This window comes from Protopterus annectens, chromosome 12.part0, assembly GCF_019279795.1.
Source record: "Protopterus annectens isolate FY-2018-M chromosome 12.part0, PAN1.0, whole genome shotgun sequence".
In the NCBI taxonomy this organism is placed as follows: Eukaryota; Metazoa; Chordata; order Ceratodontiformes; family Protopteridae; genus Protopterus; species Protopterus annectens.
The window spans coordinates 401,043,460-401,068,141 of NC_056746.1; the positions used below are offsets into that span (position 1 = coordinate 401,043,460).

The 24,682-nt window shown below is 39.2% G+C and overlaps 1 protein-coding gene across 1 annotated transcript in view; it reads right to left on the minus strand.

Moving 5' to 3' along the window:
* The window catches only part of LOC122816603 (cytochrome P450 3A56-like), a 262,199-nt gene that overhangs the window by 209,733 nt on the left and 27,784 nt on the right, over nt 1-24,682 (minus strand). Inside the window, exon 2 of the mRNA XM_044089504.1 lies at nt 10,923-11,016. Within this exon, the coding sequence (XP_043945439.1) occupies nt 10,923-11,016 (94 nt within the window). The remainder of the gene's footprint in view (nt 1-10,922; nt 11,017-24,682) is intronic.

Sequence of the window (24,682 nt, forward strand, 5' to 3'; positions counted from 1 at the left end):
CTGTGGTAAGGAATTAATAGTAGTGATTGAAGAACAGTGCCCAAAGCATTTTCACAGCTTTAGAAGCTGTAATACACAAAGGTGTAGCAGAGTGAACTGTATAACAGCTTTTAAAGCTGTCCAGAGAGACAACACTTCTGCCCACTGTCTGCATAGCAGTGCAAAGTGTTAAAGTTTTTAGGGCTGAAAAATATTTCTTGTTCTTACACTTTTTTCTATCACTGCAACTTGCATTACCTGGCAGCAGATGAAGCTTCACGTACTACATAGAATTATGATTGCGTCTCTGATAATAATTCACTTGTTATGCATTCTTGATATGGATATCAAGATTCACTTCTCAGGCTTTGCTTCACTGTATTCTCGAGGTGAATTTCTTGATAGCAGTGTCTCAAATACATAAAAATCTGGTTATAATTAGAGACCTGGTCATAATCTTTTGCATATTCATTGCTTTTAGATTCAATTTTTGAAGCAATGGTCCAGTTTTGAAGATGATGCTCTAATTATAGGTATGCAGATATCTGCCATACCACTGTCTAATTTGAACCCTCAAGATGTTTGAGGTCCATCTGAATTGCATAAAAGTGCCAAGGAAAACAGGGAAAACATTTTATATGTTTACAATGGGCATAGCTTGAACTTTAAGCTGCATAGATTTGAGCAGTAAAGAGTTCATTCCTTTGTGCATATTAGTTAATGACTCTGCTAGAAATATTTTTGTGAACTGATGAACAGTACACTTTATCCTTTATTTTAATAATAGCAGAATAAATACTGAATAACGGAACATTTTGTTTTACAATTTGCATGTTGAATATAGCCTTATTTATAAATATATGAAACTGAAATGAAATATGGGTTGTTTAAAATGATCATGGATTTGCCTCTGCAGACATGTAGTCAGTTAGACCGCATACATTTATATGTAACTATGGTGTGTGCTTATTTAGTGGTTTGTATCATGCAGGCAGCTGGAGAATAAAAAGGGCACCCACAAGCCAAAACATGTCTTAGTAGGGGATGGATTCAGCCATATAAACTGTAATTGATACCAACTGCTGGAAAGTATATTTTATGTTTAAAACAGTACCACAAAACACTCTCCGGGGTAAAAGCACCACTGTAAATAAATAATACGATAAAAACAGCAGGAACAATCCAAACAGTGGTAGCAACCATACAGCTCATGAAAAGTATATATTCACCAGAAGTATCTCCTAGGGTAAAAACAGTTCTTTATTGTGCACACTGGTAAGTGCTTTTGCATAAAGCTTCTTCAGACCAATAACAAGATACCATAGTGTGTTTCTCCCATTCCTAATATATTAAACCACAACCAATCAAAACATTAGATTCATTAACTCATCTTTCAAATTTATAAAGGGACATCACACCATTAGACATAAAATACATCATCCTTTAAAGCTGTTTAAATATGAAAAACATGAATTTCATTTAAAAATAAGGATAATGAATTGCAAGCTGTAAAAGGAACACTAAAATGTCAGTTACTGCTAATAGCTCAAATATTGCATTTCAAAACATATATGAACTTAGCATCTGTCAAAACACAGAAATACATAGACATACTATTGATTCAAGCATATGCCACATTATAAAACCCTTTTAAAATACATAGTGCTGACATGAAAATAAATTATATTTCATATCCAAACATGTAGTGTATCCACTCCTGGTCATTAAAAAAGAAAATTAATAAACTCAACCTACATGCAGTCTCCTGGATTTAAGAAAGGGCTTCAGTGAGGCTCTTTCATTCAGATCTTTGCCTCTGTCAGCCCTTAATCTCAAAATCCACTTCACTTCCCTTCCCTCAGTGCAATTCCTAATGTCACCTCCCCGAGCATGTGGCCTTACTATATCTATAACCATGAATCTAAAGACATGATTTTCTCTTGTCATGAGGACATGTTTGGCAAGGGCATTTGTAGGTGATCTCACTCTTATGCCATAGATATGTTCCCTTATCCTGTGCCTGAACATCCTGTCAGTCTTCCCAACATAGAAAGAACGACAGCAAGGTATACAACATGTTGAGTAAATCTGTAACTCTTTCCTATATCTGGGTGGATGAACCTACCACTAGGATCTATGTATTCACAGAAATTACACTGTCCACAAAGATCCATACCAGAACCCAATTCATGTTCTTGTTTATCAAGTGGTTGACATAAAATCCTTTTCAGGTTTAACTTATTTTTAAATCTGAACTTGGGTCCGTCACCCACAATATCCCTGATGTCAGGATTAGTGGTCAGAATCCCCCAATGTCTATCGATCACCTCATATATCTTCCTATTATCCATAGTGTAAAATATGGGTATCCTGACCTCAGAGGAAGGTATCCCACTACTATCTATTAGCTCGTTTTCCATCCTATCAGAGAAAAAAGGACGTGCTCTCCCTAATCTAATGGAGTCTATTTGCTGTAACCCTTCCTCTACTTCATTTCGACTACAGCCCCCCCCTTCTCAAACCTCTGTTTCACAGCACTCAACTCAGAATGATAGTCCCCATCAGAGGCATTGAGGTGTGACACATGCATCCCTTGTCCTTTTACCACATTTTTAAAAGTATACTGTGGGTGCATACTGCGCCTATGTGGCAGGGTATTTCTATGGCATCTCTTCCTATGAACACCAGTATTTATAAGTCCATTATCTAACTTCTCAATATAAACATCCAGATATTCTATCCTGCTTGAAGACGAGACCATAGTGAATTTCAAGTAATCAGTCATCCTATTCATGTTCAAAACAAATTCATTCAGCTGGTTTACACCCCCTGTCCAGATGAAAAAGACATCGTCCACAAAACGACAATAGAAGTGGATGGATCTCCTGAAGATATCCATAGGGAAAAATGCATCCTCTTCCCACAATGTCAGGAACATGTTGGCATAGCTAATGGCACAAGAAGTGCCCATAGCTACACCATCCCATTGTAGATAAACAACCTGGTCAAAAAGAAATACATTGTTCTCAAGGAAGACCTCCAGGAAGAGACAGATTAGATCTAAGTGTCTCTCCCCATAATCGCTGTGCCTACTCAAATATTGTTTGACTGAATTAATTCCTGCCAGGTTGGGAATGATAGTGAACAGACACTGCATATCTAACGTTACAAAAACAAAATCTATATCGACCTCTAACCCATTAGTAAAGCTATACAAATCCAAGAGAAATTATTTAGTGTCTTTGAAGACCACTGAGTTAAAATCAAACACCGGACATAAAAACCTTTCCACATATAGCAAAAAGGGTTCGGTGTACCACCCCCTTCCAGACATAATCAGTCTCATGGGGGGGGGTCATTCCCATTCTTGTGGATTTTTGGTAGTCCTTGTATAGCTGGTAAAGTCGGGTATTCGACATCAAGAAATCTGCACAATTCTGCAGTCAACTGGTTACTCTTGACCATATCATCTAACATCAAATTAATCCTATATCTAAGGACATCCATCTCATTTGCATTGATGACAGTGTAGTACCTAGCATCACTAAGCATAGTTTTCATTGAATGTTGATACTTATCCCTATCCATGATTAACACCGGCCCACCCTTATAGGCCGGTCTGATAATGATGGTATTGTCATCCTGCAATCTTTTCAGGGCCTTCTGCTCTTTGAAACTCAAGCTGTACTTGTTCCTATAACTGTTCTTATTATTCTGCTTATTATCTAAACACTGTACTCAGCTGACCCATTCATTTCTCATCAGGGTGAGGGTCAGCCAGGAGGGACCATCATTCAGACAGCCATCAGGAGTGGTATGAGCTTTCCTTCTTAGTTCACCTGTCCCTAAGACATTCATCCAGTGAGGCATTGGAGATGGATATGTAACAGGTTGATAGCAGGGGGCTTCCACTCACTGCCACAAGGGGCATTCCTGCCTCAATCCACAAAGCACCCCAGTGAGCTTCCCAGTCTCCATGTAAGACAGTACTATCCGGTGCTTCTAAAAAAAGCATATTTTCTGTTTAGTTTTTTGCATAAATAGCTTTTTCTCATTGTGATAATGTGTTGTTGGCTCATTGTTAAGGTCAGAACTATGTACTTACTTAACTTCATAGGATCATAGGAAGTTACTTGGCTACTGGCCCTGAGGCCCTTGCAAGCCAAGAATTTAGCCCATGTTCCGACAAGTCAGCACTCAATGTTCCTGTCCAGCAGGGACACAGGTGGACTCCCAGGGGTGTATTTTCTGTTCTCCATCCAGTTATCCAGGTTGCATTTAAAAAGGGTTAATGAGGTACTCTGCTTGATGTGGAGAGGGAGTCTATTCCACAGCAGGGGGAGTCTCTGGGGCACAAATCTGGCCCTCCAACAAGTCCTGCTGATGTCACAGACTAGACTGAAGTTGCGCATGCAGGTTACTTGATAGGAGCTTGACTTGCGGATATGCAGCAGTCCCATCAAGGCAGGGTCTGAGATTGCTTTGTATGCCAGACAGAGGTCACCTCTGAGGAGTCTGTATGAGACTGAGTAGAAGGACAGGGCTTCTAGCCTATCTGTGTATGGTAGATTTTTGAGGCCCTGGATTTTCCTGGTGAGGAATCTCTGTGGTCTGTCCAGCTGCTGCATGTGCTTTGTGAGGTACATGCAGAAAGGGGCATTGTACTCAATAATGGGTCTTATAAGGGAAGACTACAGGGATGTTATGACCTCCTTGTCCCTGGATGAGACACCCTTACTAATGAGGTGGGCCATGTATAAAGCTTTCCATACAACGGAGGCAATATGGTGGTCAAAAGTCAGGTTGCTATCAGCCTGGGTGCCCAAGTGCCTCACAACTGATTGTAAGCTTAGGACCTTGTTATTAATGTGATAATTTGTGGGGACATCACTCTCCCCAAAAGGGAATGATGATGCATTTTTTAGCATTCAGTTTGAGGCCATGTTTCTGGCACCAGTCATTTGTTTGGGTGAGACCTTCTTGGAGGATGTCCACATCATAGGGGAATTGATGACAGTGCCCAGCTTGCAGTTATTTGCAAACTTGGTCAGCCATAGTCCATTGGTTTTGGCCCGCACCTCAGAAAAGTATATCCCAAACAACAGAGGCCCCAAGATCAATCCCAGGGGTACACCATTTGTTACGGGTCTACTGCTTGAGGTGGCTTCCCCTATTTTGACTTTCTTTTGTTAGCCTAGTAAATTCCTCACTCCAGGTCCTGTCTATTACTTTTTTCAATGCTACTGACCTTTGGGATTGGTGTAAATGCACTGAATAGCATGGGTGGATGTCCAGGATATTGGGAAATCACTGCCACTTTTATCCATTCAAAGTAATGAATACCCTGCACTCTTCTGAAGTCACTATATCAGTGTAACATGTCATTCTGCTGGGTCCACTTTGTAAATTTGAAATACTGAAATCTCGAATTTCAGTATTTCGAACTTACAAAGCCGCGGACTCACAATTACGAAACCGGCAGAAGCGCAAAATTCAAAATACCGAAGCACGGATATTTTGAATTTCTGCTTTTGGTGGTGCAGTTTTTGGATGTTTTGGCTTAGTTTTGGTAAGTTTGTGTGTGTAAGTATGTTGGTTAAGGGCTTAGTGTGTGTAAGTGTGTGTTGTGACTGTTATGTGTATGTTTGAGGGACTGTAAGATAAGTGTGTGTGAGTTTCGTTTGTGTTTCTGTTTGTGCGATCTTGGAGTTAGAATATATAAGTAGAGGGGCACAGCCCCCCACATGGGGGTGCAGGGGTGCTTGCCCCCTGCTTACATGTAGTTTAGATGTATTTGTCTGATTGTGGGGGGGGGGTTTGTGTATGTTTATGTGTGTACTGCATGTGTAGCGTAGGTGCGGGATTTTGAATTTTGTGGTTGTGTGTTTTCGAATTTATGAGTTGTGGTTGAGTTTTCGGTTTTGTGGTTTCGAAATACTGAAATATGAGATTTCAGTATTTTGAATTTACAAAGTGGACCCATTCTGCTGTACATTAAAATCATAAGCTCACCATGTTCAGCCTTAGAAAGTGCTGATGTGCTGTAACACTTACCATATTGTTTTCTTGTGTAGACAAGATCAGATGAATACAACACATAGAAATAGATGCCTCTGGATAGACAAATAAACTGGTAAATCCTTTCAGTCTGTACCAGAGTCCCAAGGGAGATGGACTCTGGTGAATACTACTGCAAAATGCAAACTATATGTATGTTTCGGGGGAGGCTGCTTTTTCAACATCATTACACTTCATTCAGCTATTCAGTCAAAACGCAGCATTTGAAAAATAAATACAACCTTGCATAAAGCACTTCTGTCCTGTTTACATTTAATAACACTTAAATGGAAACTGATACAATCCATGAAAATTCTCATAGTAATAGGTTCATAGGTTCATAGGTGTTTACAAGGCTAATGACCACAAGGGGCTTTTTAAGCCTCGCCATGTATCCCAAACCTCTGACGACTTCTGATACCATTGATAAGTGTAAGCATGGGGCTGGGAGATGAACCATTTACAGGTTAACTGTTTACATCAGAGACACAGGTGCCAAACCAGGGATGAATTTCCAGTTTGCCATCCAATTGTCCAAGTTGCACTTGAATTGGATTAGGGAGGAACTCTGCTTCACATAGATGGGGAGCCTGTTCCACAGATGGGGTAGTCTCTGGCATGCATACCTTTCTCTCCAGCAGGTCCTATTTATATCACAGACAAGGTTTAAGTCTTTAAAATGGGTAATTCTGGTACTGTTTGTTTTGTGGATATGCAGGAGGTCTATCAGAGTGGGTCTGACAATGTCCTGTATGCCAGGTATAGATCTCCCCTCAAAAGCTTGTAGGAGACAGAATACAGACATAGGGCCTTGAGGTGGTCTGTACAGAACATATTACTTGTGCCCTGTATTCTTTTAGTGAAGAACCTCTGTGGACATTCCAGTTGTTGGATATGCCTGGTTAGGTACATACCAAAGGGGGCATTGTACTCAATGATAGGTCTGATGAACGCCGAATACAGTGGAACAATTGCTTCCTGGGACTTAGATGCCATACCTTTGTTTATAAGTTGCGCAACATAGAATGATTTCCTCATCACTGTAGACACATGATGGTCAAAGGCCAGATTACTGTCTGTGTGTCCCTAAGTCCCTGACTACTGGGTCAACTCTAAGGGGTGTGTTGTCAATATGACAGGTACCAGGGATGGATGACTTTGCAAAGGATACTATTATGCATTTCTTGGCATTTAGTTTTAGTCCATGAATCTGACACCAGTTGTTTGTCTGTGTCATCCCCTCCTGAAGAACATTTGTGCCAGTGTGAAATCCATTGACAGCTCCTAATTTGCAATCATCTGCAAATTTAGTCAGCCAGAGACCACTGACATTGGCTTTAACTTCTGAGAAGTAAATGTCAAAAAGGAGCAGTCCAAGGACTCCACTTGTGACTGGCCTCTTTGTAGAGGTGGACTCCCCAATTCTAACATCCTGGGTCCTGTCTGTGAGCCAGTTGGCTATCCACCGGGTGACATATGTGTTTGTACCTAACATCTTGAGTTTGTCAACAATGCCTGAGTGGGGTGTTGTGTCAAATACCTTGGCCAGGTCAAGGTAGGTGGTGTGAATGATTTTGCTCTCATCCATTGCTTTGGTGACCTTCTCAAAGATGTCCACCAGGCTGAATAGGCATGATCTGCCCTTTACGAAACCAAACTGGGTTGGATCCGGTGTCTGGAGGTTTACTATATCTTCATTGATCATCTCCATGATAATTCTTTCCATGGCTTTACATATAAGACGAGTCAAACTTATGGGTCTGTAGTTTTCAGGGTCTGTAGATGGCCCACCTTTGTGCAGAGGAATGACTGTTGCCTTTCTCCATTCATAAGGCACAAAGCCTGTTTGGAGGCTACAGTTAAATAGTAATTCCAGAGGCCCTGATAGGTCATGTTTCATGCTATTTAGAAGGCATCCTGGGGTATTGTCTGGGCCCATTGATGCAGTGTTCTTGGTCTTAGAGAGAGCATTAAGGATCTGTTCCTTAGTGATAGTAGGGGAGTTATATTTGATGATATTTCCTGAGGGAAGGTTGGAGGGGAGAGAGGAGTGAAGTTGAAGCTGAATTTGTCAGCCAGGAGGTTTGCTATATCTTCTGGCTCAGTACAGGTGTCTCCATTTAAAATGAGCTCTGCACACAATTGTGTATTGCCTTTGAGGTTCAGACATAGCTAAATAATGCTTTGTGGTTGTCCTTGACCCCCTTAAAATGCATTACAAAAGTTTGTTGTTCTTCTATAAGGAGGTTTTGTATTTATAGGAACTGATGGATTGACTACTAATAATTTTGTCAGTTGTGATGTTGAAACATTATCCAGAACTGAAAGGTTTTGGATTTTAGCCACTGGAACCCTGTTTTCACCAGGTGTGAATGACATTTTTTGAAACCTGATGACATTTGTTTATTGTGGTCCTTACTGATGGTCAGGCCGGAATTGTCTAAAGCACATTTGTTATCCAATTATTATATACTTTTTCTATAGCATTTATAAATTATGAGTAGTTGTTTTTTCTACATTAAAGGGCTTGCTGGTAAAAATATCCCGAACATGGCACTTGGACTCCTTTACGGTGCTTTATTTTATTTTGGATTTATGGGTTTTGCTTGAGCACTGTCTCTATGTGGTTTGTGTGTGTGTGTGTGTGTGTGTGTGTGTGTGTGTGTGTGTGTGTGTGTGTGTGTGTGTGTGTGTATATATATATATATATATATATATATATATATATATATACACACACATACATACTTATATACAGTTGTAGTTGACACAGCGAATGTTCACATGAGCAAGCATGTAAAAAAGTGAAAGCTCATGTGAGGGAATATTCTGTTAAATGGAGTTTCTGCCTGCAGCCTTTTGCATTGGATTTTGTTATAGCAGGTTAAAGTACTTTGCTCTTACCCCACTGTTGTGCAATCTCAGTGTTAGTATATATAACTGGCAGTTGGTGTGGAGGTGCAGCCTCACCGCAAAAAAAAATATTTTTTTGTTTTTTCGATGTTTGATCATTTTATAGACACACTTGTGTACTTGTGCATCTGTGTGTGTGTTTGCACATATGTGTGTGTGTGTGTGTGTGTGTGTGTGTGTGTGTGTGTGTGTGTGTGCATTTGTGCATCTGTTATTGTCTGTGCATGTCTGTGTGTGGCCACATACATGTGTATGTGTATTTGTAAAGCAACAGGAAATGTATTTACCTCAAATCTATGTCAGTGTTTACCTGATTTGTTCAAACAGTTAATATTTATGCATGCACCCGATTTCCTCAGAGTCTGATTTCACTTACAATTCCTGGAGCATGTGAAGGACAGTTAAAGCTCAAACGACTTGACATTGCCTCTTTCTAAAATATTTGATTTGTTTATTTGTATGTCTATATGTCAGATGCTTCTGTCTGTTTAATCATTGTAACATATTCTTCCTCACTTTGCTTAATTGGTTTGATATCACCACTCCTTGTAATGTAATGCTTATTTTGCTAAGTTTCCTTGTCCTGTATGTTAGTGTATGTTAGGTGAAACTGGTCTTTGGATGTGTTCATTTACCTGATTAAATAAACACAGACATATTTGCGTAGTACATTATGCTGAAAATGATGCATGTAAATATGGCAATAAGACATGTGGGCTATTTTGCTCTCTACTAATAACACTGCCTGCTTCTCTTTAGCAGTGTAATTATCTGACTTTGTGGGACAGTTTCATTTTCCTTCCTCTTGACTAAAATATCATACTTTCTTAGCTAGACAGTCTTTCGGTTTTTCCCGGTTAGGGGTCGCCACAGCGGAACTCTGGTCCGCTCATGATTGGAAGTGGATTTTACAGTGCCAAGTTGCCAGCCCAATGCTCAACCTTCAACAAAGGCACACCCATTCACGCTCACACCTACCTGCATGTCTTTAACGTCACTCGACCGCAGGGAGGACATGCAGACTCCACACAGAAGGCGCTCCAGCCGAGAATCGAACAGGAGAACCTCTTGCTGTGAGGCGACAACACTAACCGCTGCACAGCTAGACAGTCTACATGCTAAAAAACAAATTCAGTTTAAAATGTGATGTGATCATTCTTAAGTTTATCTTCTGGCTCACAACAGTAACTCCACTGCCACACCAAAGTGCACAATGTACATAGTTCAGAAATCAAAAGTTAAGTTTTTCACTGAATTTCTAAAATTCTCAAGTTATTATAAACTAACTAAATATTTTCTGCTACTGCACTTACTATTTCTTGCAGTTCTATTGAAAATCTCTCTCTAAAAAGAAAATTGCTAATTTCTTAAATATTAGCAGTTGTACAGCATACCATACAGAACAAGCACAATAATTCACTCAAAATGTGTAATTACAGGGAATCAACATTCTGGACACTCTGAAAACACACCTGGCTTTCTCTTATAGTTTACAGCCATGCACATTAATTCCCCACAACCTCAAATCTTCTTATGAGGGTCTGCTTACAGACAGTTTATCAAATCTGCCTGAAACCATCTTTGCATTTCCCTAACAATAAGTAACATTCGACTTTTCCCGGTTAGGGGTCACCACAGCGGAACTCTGGTCCGCTCATGATTGGCAGTAGATTTTTATGGTGCCGAGTTGCCAGACTGACACCCAACCTTCAAAGAAGGCATGCCTATTCACGCTCACACCTACCTGCATGTCTTTAATGTCACTCGACCGCAGGGAGGACATGCAGACTCCACACAGAAGACGCTCCAGCCGAGAATCGAATGGGAGAACCTCTTGCTGTGATGCGACAATGCTAACCGCTGCACCACCGTAAAATTAAAGGCCTGTAAAATGATTCTGTGTTTTTTCTACTAAATCATTTCCAGCTATCTACATAGGTGAACGCATTTTAGTACCTTTAAATGGAACTTACCTTACTGTTATGATGAAAAGTTCCAATAAAGGGCAGTGGCTTGGGGCCAGGAATATTTAGTTTTTTGAAAAACCCATAGGGCCATATTCCATATCTGTAAATGGGTAGAGATGAAAACAAAACTTATTTTCAGAACTTTTCACAGAAAACAAACACCAGGAAAATTGTCTACATTACTGTGCGACCTAGATTTTGGGAACTTAAGTGCCACTCAAATGTGAACACTGCTACAGTGTTGAAAGATGCTGACTCTATACTTTTAAAGTGCTGAATATTAAGCCAGAAATAAAAAAATACTTGGAAGCGCTACTAACTGTAATAGTCCATACATTACATAACTTTAACAGCACACACATTACATAACTCTAACAGTGCATACATTACATAACTGTTAACAGCGCATACATTACATAATAGCTAAATAGTGTTTTCAAATTGTACCACATTTCTCACTAAGCTATTCACACTGTGGGAGAATGTTTTGAGGCATGCCTCACAGACTATACTGTATATCTCATAAAGTCATTTAGAAACAGTTACTAGAGATTGCAACAGTGTTTTCATACTCCGACTGACAACTGCAATTACACAGATAGGCATTTCAAAAGCAACGGGATTATCAGATAATATTGCACAAGATACTAATAAATGATCCCAGATGATTACATATTATGTAGTGCTGTTGGCCATAAACATTACACAAAAATGAGTGGAAGGTATGGCAACATATTGTTAACCCATTGCAGGCATGTCACATTGAGAATATTAAAACATTATACATGCTGTTAAAAGCATTTCTACTCATAACCAGTATACATGTATCAAATACAGCAGTTGTTTTTAAAAGGAATTAGTGCGTCTATCTTAATTCTGATGTGCAAGTAATATATACTGGGTAATAAGAGGGAGCTGTGCTGTACAGAACTAGCTTCTTTGATCATCTCATATTCGATGTAACAATAAGCCTAACTATATTTCCTGAGGTCTGAACAGTCATCATAATGAACCCTTGATGGCAAGGCTATAAGCTGTTAAATAGTTTTATTCTGCAGTCATGAGTTTGATTCTCTCAGATTCCACTTGCACACTTAATGACCTTTAGCAAGTCCACTACTCACTCCAATGTGTTTATTGAGCTTTTCCCTACATAAATGAGTTAAACAAATGAAAACTGTAGACTCCAGCTCAGATCACTAACACAGAAATGGTAACCAATAAAACACAAACTTGTACAGCAGTTCTTTTTATGTATAACTTTCACTAACTGTAGAGTCTGATTTGCATCCTCTGACACATTGACAATACATTATATAAAATCAAATGCATTTTCTTTAAGTTAGTCTAGAAACAGACTATTTTTCTCTCAATAACAAAGTTCAAGAGAGGGTGGGAGATAAACATTTTTGCCATGTAACATAGTTGTCTGTTTCTATACCCCTTTAATCAAACGTGGGTCAAAATAATTGAAAGAATACAGGCACACTGCACATTGAAAATGCTTCTCTAAATGGTCTCTTACCTTAAAAAGAAATACCACAGAAATGTAGAAACATGCACACAGTCGTTTTATTTAAATGTTTAACATTAGGCACTGTACAAATAAAATGAATATAGCACAAAGTCAGTAAGCAAAATAGTAGTGATAGAAAGAATGCATAAAGAATAAATTATTTAAAATGCAATGTATCTAAAACAGAGGACATCCCTCAGCAAGATTTAGACTCTTATACAGGTAGATGCTTCAGATGTCTCCTGAATGAAGACTCAGAATTGCATACCTAAATTAGACAAAGGTAACCAAGCACCAAAGAAATGGAGTAAGGTGGGCCAAAAAGTAGCCCATCAGCTGTTTCAGGGGAGAACCTTGATAGACCCATGAGACCCTCATCTGATAGCCTGGAGGTGCCTTACTATGGTAAGGACTTCAGCAACTCTTTAAGTAAGAAGATGGACAAGACACAAGATCCTCCCAACTACCTCCTTCACAGGGTTATACCACCCCCATCCTGCTAACTAAGAGAGAGTCAACTCCAAAGCCAGTGCAACTTGGAGAAATACTTTTGAGTTATAGTACTCCTGGAGTTCCAGTCCAGTTCAGACAACTTCCATTTTTAGCACTTCATTTTGATTGATCAACAGCTTCTGCTGAAAGATTGGAATGAAACTGGACACTGCCAAAGACCCTGATGAGGCAGGTTCTCTAGATCTGTGCCACACATATGGAAGCACAAGCCCACCATGATAAGATCATCTTAGAAGACAGATCGTATTTGTATATTCACTGCAAAAGTCAGCGTAAGACTTGTCCTGATGCCTGCATCCATTATTCTAATCACATATGTTAATGGCAACAGGGTGCTGGAGCCCCATCTATGAAATAAAAGATCAAGGAGCCACAGGTGAGTTATCCTTCTTTGGAGGAATTGTGCACTTTCTCCATTTTCTACAAGCAGACACTGGCAGAGATCAGTGTCTAGCCCTGGATGAAGTAGTTAATAATACAAAATCAGGCACATTTCTGAAGGGAGTGTCCATGTGTTTTAAAGAACTGACTCAACATGATGGACACCTGAGGTTTTCTGTCTATCTGCATCTGCCAGCTAATTTTAGGTATTCTTCTGATGGTTGTTAACTGTCCTCCTTCTAGCTTCTTGATCTCCTTGGTAATTCTACAGCTGTAGCAACTAAAAAAAGTTATGGGCACATACTCATGGATACTGACATTTTAGAACCTATTTCTTGATAAAATTATAGTTTTGAAATTATTGTTACAACTATAGATATCATCTTTGTTCAGTCTTTTAGGGCAAGCAGTGCAATTTAAGTGGCCTGGCTTCATGACAGATTTTTTTTTATATGTGCGGTATTGACACTCACAAATTCAATCACCAAGTATCAAACATCAGTGAAACAGTAACAATTAAAACTATATCTTTTTCTAAAATGTGTTTTTTAGGGGAGAAGCTCCCATGCTCTCCCAATATGACGTCTGCGCCCACACCCCTGCTACTTAAATATACTAACTCTAAGATCACTGTATCTCAGAGAAAAGCAACTTCTCTGAGACACTGCATTCTTGGGAGGGTTGTAAATTCTTCAAACATTTTGCCTGTGCTTATATATGCCCACACTTATGCATAATAGATTACGGACACACCCATGCTGATGAACCCAGAGACTTTGTAATACACTTAGCTGTGAAACTGGTGGATGTGTTGGACCTCAAACTGACAAGGGCAATAGTCACGGGTTGATGTGTTTGAGAAGGTATGAGATATTCCTGACATAACAGAAAACAAGCAGCTAATCTCCTAACTGGTGTTGATTAAGAGTCAGTTATGCTACTCTGCTAACCATTCTAAAGCAGTAGCAGTTCAAGTTCTTTTTTTTTTTTTTTTTTTTACCATATGAATGCCTTGCAGAAATGTACACTCAAGGACCATTTAATATTTATATTTGGAAACAGTCAGGCAAAAAAAGCATCCAGTGTACCTTATCTCCACAAAATTGGATGGCAAATGAATAGTTTACTATATTTAGTAACACTAATCAGACCACACTGAGCCTTTATATTAAAGGGCTAGCTGTAGATAAAGGTGCATGATGTATGGTGAAGGGGTTATACCAGGAATGAGAATTATTTTCATCTACCACCCTACTACTGCTTGCCCTCCGAGAAACAGTATTAGTTGGGTATATAAGAGTTTTCAATTAAACTGATACAGAAGTGGTAATTCACACTTGTACAACCAAAAAGGAGGGGGACAATGTGATATGGTAAGGAGTACCTCCAAATCCAATGTTTGTGACAGATGGTATATGAGCAGTTCACTTTTGCCACAAGGGTGATGCTCTCACTAGTGGCAGATAATATTTTAATATCTGGGATACCTGGGGAAGAATATCCACTGGGCTAAGGCACTACCACGTGGCTTATGCAGACTAACAATTACATTATTTGTGCCTAAAATGGAATATTTTTACAGTGGTACAAGCCCCATGCACCCCCAAGAAGCTTGCCCCCCACTCCTCCCTTACTGATATATATATATATATATATATATATATATATATATATATATATATATATGTATATTTATTTCACATTCACACTACAGAGTAGAAAAGTGAAAAACTCCAGGAGTGCACTGATGGTTTGTGCACTACAAAACATGTGGCATTTGCAAACCATGACAAAAATATATTAAAAAAGCTACTTGCATAGAAATGCTACAATTTCATGTACGTAATTATGCCATTTTGAATCAAATGTAACTATGGAAATACAGATGGTATTTGAGAGTGATGACCTGGCTCTAAAGGTTCTAAGATAGTTGGAATAAATACTGAATAGCAGAGCATGGTTTTAAATTAGAGACTGTTGTTAAAGAAGAATGAAGGCTATTTCAGTAAATATGCTTTTACAACAAGGGAATGACCAGAAACAAGAGAATGTAAATAAGATGCTCACTAGAGTTTTATATCTTTTCAAGAAGAAGACCAAGCATTAATTAAAAGTGAACGTTTGGGCAGTTTTTCCATCCCTTTCAGCTTTCTGGTTTAAAAGCCCACATTTGCACGGGTTTGCACTTGTTTAAGCTCTGCTCAGCAGCGCAGAGCTGAGGTAAACTATTACTGGTGCCAGAAAGCCTGCTCTTCAGTTTTTTCCCTTAGATCTTGCTAGTTCTTTCTCTCTTGCACTTCAAATAGCCTAATCGCTTTGCACTTCAGCAGGTTTTTGTAGCAATCATTATAGCACACCTAAGAGCCATCAGCACTAGTCATTCTTCATGGAAATAGCTCCAGTACTTAGTAGTTATGACCACGGTGGTAGTGCTGCGGTAGCATTGTTGCCTCACAGTAAGACGCTGTCCGGTTCGATTCTCAGCTACAACGTCTTCTGCGTGGAGACATGCGTGGATGGGCGTACCTTCATTGAAGGTTGTGCATCAGGCCTGGCAAGCCGGTACGTAAAATCAACTGCCAATCATTAGCGGACCGGAGTTCTGCTGTGGTGACCCCTAAATGGGAAAAGCTGAAAGACACAAACGGATCCAGTATCAGTGGTTTATTGCACACAAGTCCCTAAGCGCCTCTTCGGCTTCCAGGGGAATATCATCAACTGACATTCAAACATTTTTTATACATTTATCAATAAAACAATTAAATTATACAATTATCAATAATATAATTATGCAATTAATTATAAAAAAACTTTCCAATTGCATTCCAAATTCATGCCTCTAGGTGTCATAGTATCATACTTCAATATAAAACTGTCTCCTTATACAATAATATAGATTTTATTTTTCTTCACTTATATTCATACTTAAACTTTCTAAAACTATAGCTAACAGACCTTTAGGATCACTATTATGAAATTCTTTAAAATGTACAGCAATAGGACTTTCCATTTTTTTATGTTTTATGTCTCTTAAATGTTCCTTTTAAAAGCCCTTTTACTTTTATTAATATAATCAAATGTTCTACCAATATATTTACAAGAAATACATTTACTACATGGATATGTGCCACATAAATTAACATCAATATGATTCAAATGCATCTCTGGAGTAAAAAAATTTGCATGAACTAACATATCTTTTAAATTTCTAAAATTGATGCTAAATTCTTATATTTAAATAATGAAGTCCAATAATATTTCATCATATTACTAATTTCTAAGGACAATAGATCATAGGTAATGACCATATATATTTTTGTTAATTCATCCTTATACAAATGTTTTATTATTCCTTATTTCCTACTTGATTGATTTCCTTCATTCTCTTTAACAATAACTCTATCTCTTGGGCATCATAACCTCTTTCAATATATAGTTTTTCTAATTCATTATTAATTTCATCATTATAATTATTCAACCTCTTAATTCTCATAAATTCACCATATGGCAAAAGAATTAAAGAATTTCATAATAGTGATCCTAAAGGTCTGTTAGCTATAGTTTTAGAAAGTTTAAAATAAAATCTATATTATTGTATAAGGAGACAGTTTTATATTGAAGTATGATACTATGACACCTAGAGGCATGAAAATTGTATAATTATATTATTGATAATTCTATAATTTAATTGTTTTATTGATAAATGTATAAAAAATGTTTGAATGTCAGTTGATGATATTCCCTGTGTGCAATAAACCACTGATACTGAAAGACACAAACAAACTTAGTAGTTATGACCACCCCTCCTGGCATGATTAAAGGGCAGTTCCCTGTGCTTTCTCCTTTTAACCTGGTGCACATGGGCATTCTGAGGTAGTGTAGCAACTGCCTCATGTACACAGACAACTCTCTCCTCTTACCTCCCAACAATCAGACTTGTGAGAGATGCACTTATATCACCAAACTGGAAGCTATGCACTCTCCAACCAAGACCGGACTAGCTGGTCAAGAGAAGGTCAACACCTGCACCCCACCACATGGAACACATAGCCCTCCAGAGCATCCACTATCACAGCTCTCACATAAAAACACAAACCACACACCCACCTTCGCAGACACACTCAATAGAAATCTACCCAAACAGTAGCGACCTCCAAGACAGAAATGTACTCGACCACCACAACACAGAACAAACCACAGGACATATAGCTCACCTCCACAGTGTGCCCCTCAACCTAAGCCCCCTAAGGCTAAACACCTTGCCCAATACACTAATCATATGTGACTCAATAGTGAGGCACACAGATGTCCCACTCACTAGGTTGAATAAGGAGAGGGTAACAGTCAGTTGTCTATCAGGTGCCAGAATCAGACACATAACACACGCACTCAGGTCACTCCACAACAAGTATGACTCTGTCATTGTCCATGTGAGTGTGAATGACCTGAGACGCACCTCCCTGGACTACATGAAAAGAGACATGGTGGAGCTCTCAGATTATGTGGTCCAGGCAGGTATGACACTAGCCCTGAGCAGTATCCTACCGTCACCCAGAATGATACAGCAGTACAAACAAAAAATGATTGACTACAACAATTGGCTAAGTTTCTGGTGTCATTCTAAGGGGATTCAGTATCTGTATGCTTGAGATGACATGATTGATGGACCTTGATGCTTTGCCAGAGATGGCCTGCATCTGTCACCCCTGGGATTCTGGGTACTGGCTAAGGCTCTTGCCACCCCTATAGTGCCTTTTTTCCAAAGACGAAATTACCACTGTAACAGCTATAAATAAATGCAATCTGAGGGTCATGCTGCTCAATGCTAGAAGTCTAAATCTCAAGATGCACTCGCTTGAAGCACTCCTCAAAATGGAGAACATTGACATTTGTGCTGTAATGGATACCTGGTTTAAAGCAGCAGAAAGCACCCCTGCGCTACCAGGCTACAACTCATTCCACACCTTTCGGCCCAGAAACATGGACCGAAGCTCCAAAGGTGGTGGTGTCTCCATATTCATAAAGGATATGCACACCTCCAGACTAGTAGCCCAGCATAACACATCTGAGATACTTCAGGTACAACTAACATTTGGTAAGACAGCGATCCAGGTCATAGCCTGCTATAGGTCCCCAACCATGTCCCTAGACTCTCATTCCACATTCCTAAGCACCCTGGAATCCATCAAGGTCCAACCCAACACTCTCATACTAGGAGACTTCAACTACCCCTCCATCAACTGGGAAAACTACTCAAGCACCAATGCACTGGCCCAATGTTTCCTGAAATTCATCAATTCCAATGCCCTAGACCAGCTCATTCTTACCCCCACTAGAGGAAGCAACATCCTTGACCTGGTTATTACTAACATGGGCAGCCATTGCTCTACACCAATAGTCAGTTACTCTCCGGTTAGATCTGGCCACAAACTAATTACCATGGAAATTTACATTTCACCTACACCCACCGCAAAGGTATCCACCATGAAAATCTACTCCTAAGCTGACTTTGGACTCTTAAAAACAGAGGTGGCTAACTTCACGGCACCCATGCCAATGGAAAATAGATGCATGACTGCCGAATCATACACCAATGTACTGTACGAACACATGCATAAATGCATGGAACTAGCCATACCCAACAGAACCAAGATGCTCTCCTCCAAAAAAAGGAAGCCAGTCTGGTGGTCCCCTGCTATTAATAAACTTTACAACAGAAGGAAGAAACTGTTGCAGAAAAAGGTGAAGTCCCAAGACTGGAAAAATTCCCTTATTAGCCTCAACAAAAAGTTGAGATCCCTCATCAAAATCTCCAAAGCCAGCTATGAAGGCAGAATTGCGGCAGACACTAAAAACAACCACAAAGCCTTCTTTAATTATATCAAGAATCTCCATGGCAATACCCAGATTTGCTCTGATTTACTGTATAATGGTACCTCCTATACTGACCCAACAGATATTGCCAACATACATTTTTAATTGTTTAATGATTGTTTAATTATGTAATTTATTGCCAACATACTGGCTGACAGATTCAGTGCCAACTTTACCCCCCCCCCCCCCCAAAGGACCACGCTCAATACTGGAAGGATTCCCGGCACCCTGCATTACTACAGCACAGGTTAAAGCTGCATTGTCTAAGGCCAAGAATACAACTTCCATGGGATCTGACAATATCCTTGGCTGTGTTCTACATGAATTACAAAGTGAACTGGCACCCCATCTGTGTCTTCTGTTCACTCACAGCCTCACCTCGGGCTTTGTCCCTACCAAATGGCGCACTGCTACAGTCATCCCTCTCCATAAAGGAGGAGCGACTACAGACCCTGGAAATTATTGCCCCATTAGCCTTATGAGTCTGATATGTAAGGCTATGGAGCACATCATCATGGACCTAATTAACAAGGATATAGGGAATCGTCAAACTCTAGATCCTACGCAATTTGGTTTTGTGAAAGTTAGATCATGCCTGGTCAACCTGGTTGACTTCTTTGAGTCAGTCACCAGAGCGGTAGATGAAGTTAAGGCAGTTCATACAGCCTACCTCGATCTGGCCAAGGCCTTTGATACCATTCCTCACTCAGGAATTATTGATAAACTCACCAAACTAGGCATCAACCCCTACATCGTTAGGTGGGTTGCAAATTGGCTCACAGATAGAACACACAATGTGAAAGTAGCAGACTCCAAGTCAGACTGCCGACCAGTCACGAGTGGAGTCCCACAGGGATTGGTCCTGGATCATCTCCTGTTTAGCATCTACTTCTCAGAAGTCTAGGCCAACATGGAGGGACTCTGGCTGACTAAATTTGCAGAGAACTGCAAGCTAGGAAACATTATTAACTCCCCAAGTGATGCAGACATCCTACAGAAAGGCCTCACTAAGACCAATGATTGGTGTCGATACCGTGACCTTAAGCATAATGCCAAAAAATGCGTCATCATCTCCTTTGGGAAAAACTCAGTTCCCACTAATTACCACATTGATGGGAGCCCAATGAGCACTGAAGGCATTATAAGAGATCTGGGGACACAGGTTGACAGCAACCTCTCCTTCGACCACCACATTGCCACTGTGGTCAGAAAGCCCTTCTATGTGGCACATCTCATTACCAAGGGTTTTGCATCCAGGAAGAAAGAGGTCATCATTTCTCTCTACTCTTCCCTCATTAGACCAATCATAGAGTATAATGCCCCATTTGGCATGTACCTCACTAGACACCTGCAACAGCTGGAGAGGCCAAAAAAGTACCTCACGAAGAGGGTCCTAGGCCTTAAACACATGTCCTACATGGACAGACTCAAAAAAATCTCCAGCTATTCTCTGTCTCATATCGTCTCCTAAGAGGTGATGTCTGTTTGACTTACAAAGCCATGTCGGACCCAGCTATGTTAGAAATGCTACATCTAAAGAAATCCCAATCCCTCCGCATCACACACTCTAGAGGTCTCAACCTCATTACCACAATCAACAGAACATGCTGGAGGGACAGGTTCATAACCCAGAGACTGCCCATGCTCTGGAATAGACTTCCCATTTATGTGAAGCAGAGCACCTCACTGGGACTCTTCAAGAGAAATCTTGATGAGTGGATGGGAAATAGAAAGTTCACCCCGGGGAATCACTCCAGTGGCTCTACTTGATAGAGGCACTGGGAACTGACATTGGGTGGCACAATGCCAGGGCACTTCTGTAGGCTAGGCTTGTAAAGGCCCCAGGGCCATTAGCCTAGTACACACCTATGAACTTAGGAACCTGTGTAGAAATCCCAAAGCAGCTACTGTGTGCTGTGTCTAAGTAGAAGAATTGATATCAAAGTTGGAAGAGATGATTTCTGGAAACATGGCAGAGTTTTAAAAAATTGTTGGTTGATTTTGACTAGCAAAAAAAAACATGTCAAAATAAGACATCTAAAGAAATTATTGATATGTCAAAAAGGCTCTTTGTACTTTGAGCATGTTGGAATAATGAAACATAATAATAAATAAATAATAATAAATCTGCAAGTGCCAAACCAACTGGCATCACAAGAGAAAAGGAAAAAAAGACTATTTTAAAAGAGTTAGAAAAAGTCTATAAAATGGAAAAATAAGAGTGACCTGGAATTTGAACTTGAAAGAAAAAAAGAGAAGGTAATTTCAAATGCAAGTTGACAATGATTGCCTATAGAGTGAGAAGAAAAACTGTGGCAGGAGCTACAAACTGTTAACAGTGCTTTGCTTGATCTAAAAGTAAAGTGTGAGAATAAGCAAGCTGGCAGTGACTTACTAAAAGGCAAAACTCCTTGAGACCAAGAACTAAGTCAAGAACAGTACAGAAACTTGTGCTTTCAATACTGAAGTGGTCCAGCGTATGCAATAAAAGAAATCTGAAAATGTAAATGAAAGTTAACAATTAACACTTGCCTTTGAGAAACTCAAAAGGCATAATGTAAAGAAATAAACAACTAGAGTAACAGCGACTGAAATGCATTTAGTCAGCATATCCAGAAGTTGAAAAAAATGCCAAAAAAAAAACTTATTAATATGCTGCAGGAAGAAACTAAGTTGTTGCACTGTAAGCTGGATGAACAGTATTACGCTATTCTTGAGCTAACCATGAAGTGCACAAATCTGGAGGATGAAAACAAAATCAAAAACAAATCTTTGGAAGAAGCAAACAGTAAATTAAAACAATACCTGTTAAACCTTGTTTTGCATGGAAAGTTGATATAAAAAAGCCATGCTGCTGTAATAGACTTAAAAAAAGGAACTAATAATAATCTCCTCAAACAAAAGATAAAAAACTCATATCAAACCTTTTTGCAACAGAGATGTGACAAATATAAAGAACAGCAGAAACATTCTGAAAACCAAAGAAACAGCTGAACAGAAATGTATGGAATGCTGTCCTGGTGTGATGGCTTGATCATAGAACAATTTCAAAACTCAAAGCTGCAGAAACAAACTTAAATCAGACTAGGAGTATACAGAGTACCTCAGATGTACCTAACGTTAAATATAATCCAGTCATAGAGTCTAAACAACAGACATACCACTAATTAATGCCACCATAAAATTTGGAAAGATCAAGCAGTAAAATCTGAAAATATATCAAAAGATAAACTCTGTGGATCAAAACAGGCAAAAATAAGTGAAATATCTACATCATATTGTTTCTCAGTAAAAAAATCAATGACGTGTTTTACAATCTTGTATGGATGGTTCTGATATTAAGCAAGAAAAACATAACTGCAAATTACTAGGGTCTCCAACTTAACAGGTAAAGGATAAAATAAAATCCCTTGAAGTTTTCATGCTGTAAATATTCAATATATGTCTCTTGCTTTGCATCACACTGTAGAAGAAAAAATTAATAATAGAATTAAAACAAGTGTTCAAAACCTAATAATATAAGAGGTGCAACATGAGGTTAATACAAGGACCAAATGCACAAACCAGAAAGAAGAGTCCACGAAGAACATGGCTATGTGTAGAATAAAGTGACCACAATAGTATACGTATTTCTAAGTTGGACATTTTGCCAGAAATTGTCCCAAATGGAACAGTTCTTGAGAAAAGTTATCCCTTTGTCACTAACATTGTAGACCAGCTGAGATGGTAGCTGGCTGGCTGATGTCTCCCATATCCACAGTACTGACCTGGGAGGGTATGTTGTATGGTACCCCCTAGTGACTGTTGTGGGGATATGATCGGCTGTGGTGTTTGGACATTGTGGGAGGAGGGAATTATGCAAACATATGCCCTTAGTGGATGAAACCATACTCCTTGTAAAAGGGAGGAGCAGAAGCAAAAGCAGAAGAGAGAGAGAGAGAGAGAGAGAGAGAGAGAGAGAGAGAGAGAGAGAGAGAGAGAGAGAGAGAGGTAAAGGCCTGAAAGAACTCAAGAAAAACAGATGACCTCTCAGAAAGAGTCAGAGATAAAATGCCTGAACATCTGTGAAGGAGGGAGGTTGGCATAATGGTTAAGGTGTTTACCTTGCAGACACAAGGTGCAGGGTTTGATTCTCACATGGGGTAATTGGCTAGGCTTAAAATGGCCCAGAAGGGCAATTAGCCTAGTACTAATCTATGAACCTATGAGTCAGATTGATAGATAAAAAGCAACTGCAAGGCCTTGGCCTTAGACAAAAAACTGCTAACTAATGATCTGCTTTCTTTTTTTCTTTTTCTTTTGGAGATTGTCCTGAAGAGACTGAACTGAAACTACAGACACGGTTACCAGATGAGTGCAAGAACTGCTTTCTTTCGAAGAAGGGACTGTGCTGGACTTAATATGTCTCTGTAAGAGAGTTTACAACTTTACTAATATATAATAATGAATCACGTTGACTTCACTTGTTCCCAAATGGTCAAGTAAAGCTTATTGTCACATTTTGCAACTACATTGTGTGTGTGTGTGTGTGTGTGTGTGTGTGTGTGTGTGTGTGTGTGTGTGTGTTACATGGAAGTTAATAATGTATTAAAGCTAGAGAATTTCCCTCTTTGGGAAACTAGATTAGAAAGACCAGAGGCATTAAGACAGATGGCAAATGAAGCTAAATGGGTGCTACCACTGAGATAATTCCCCAAAATACTACACCTGATACCTAGGAGTAATAAACACCCCCCCCCCCCCCCGAATGTTCATCATTTATCTGTCATTCCATATGTTACGTAATTCACAAAGCTTCAAGAAATCACAAAAGAATGTTCAGGTCTACATCTTAGACTGAACATTGTAACAAAGGGGCAAAAGCTAATTTGCAAGCTGTTCTAAACAGAAGTAAGAAAATGTGTCTTACAATTGTACAAAGATAGTATAACAACTTCCTATGTGTTGGTATGTCAGTAGAAGTTGTAAAGATAGAAGAGATTTATCAGTTTGAAAAGTGCACAAATTAATTTGCTTAAAGAATTATTTGCACTTAGACTTTGTTAGGCCATGAAACTATGTTTTTGCACAACACAGAACATGTTTAGTGAAACCACTTACTTCTGGTGGACAAAAAACTATGACCCCCCCTTACTATATATACTAACTCCATGATCACACTACAATGGGGAAAAGGGCATATACCTTTCCATAAAATGCTTTTCAGTCAAATGAGTTTTCAGTGAAGTGAGCTTTCAGTCAGGTGTGCTCAGTCAAATGAGTTTCAGTTAAATGAGCTTTCAGTGAAGTGAAGTAGACCCATACATATATATATATATAATATATATTACATACATATATATATATATATATATATATGTATATATATATATATATATATATATATATATATATATATATATACATACACACACACACACACACACACGCACACACATATATACACACACACACACACACACACACACACACACACACACAC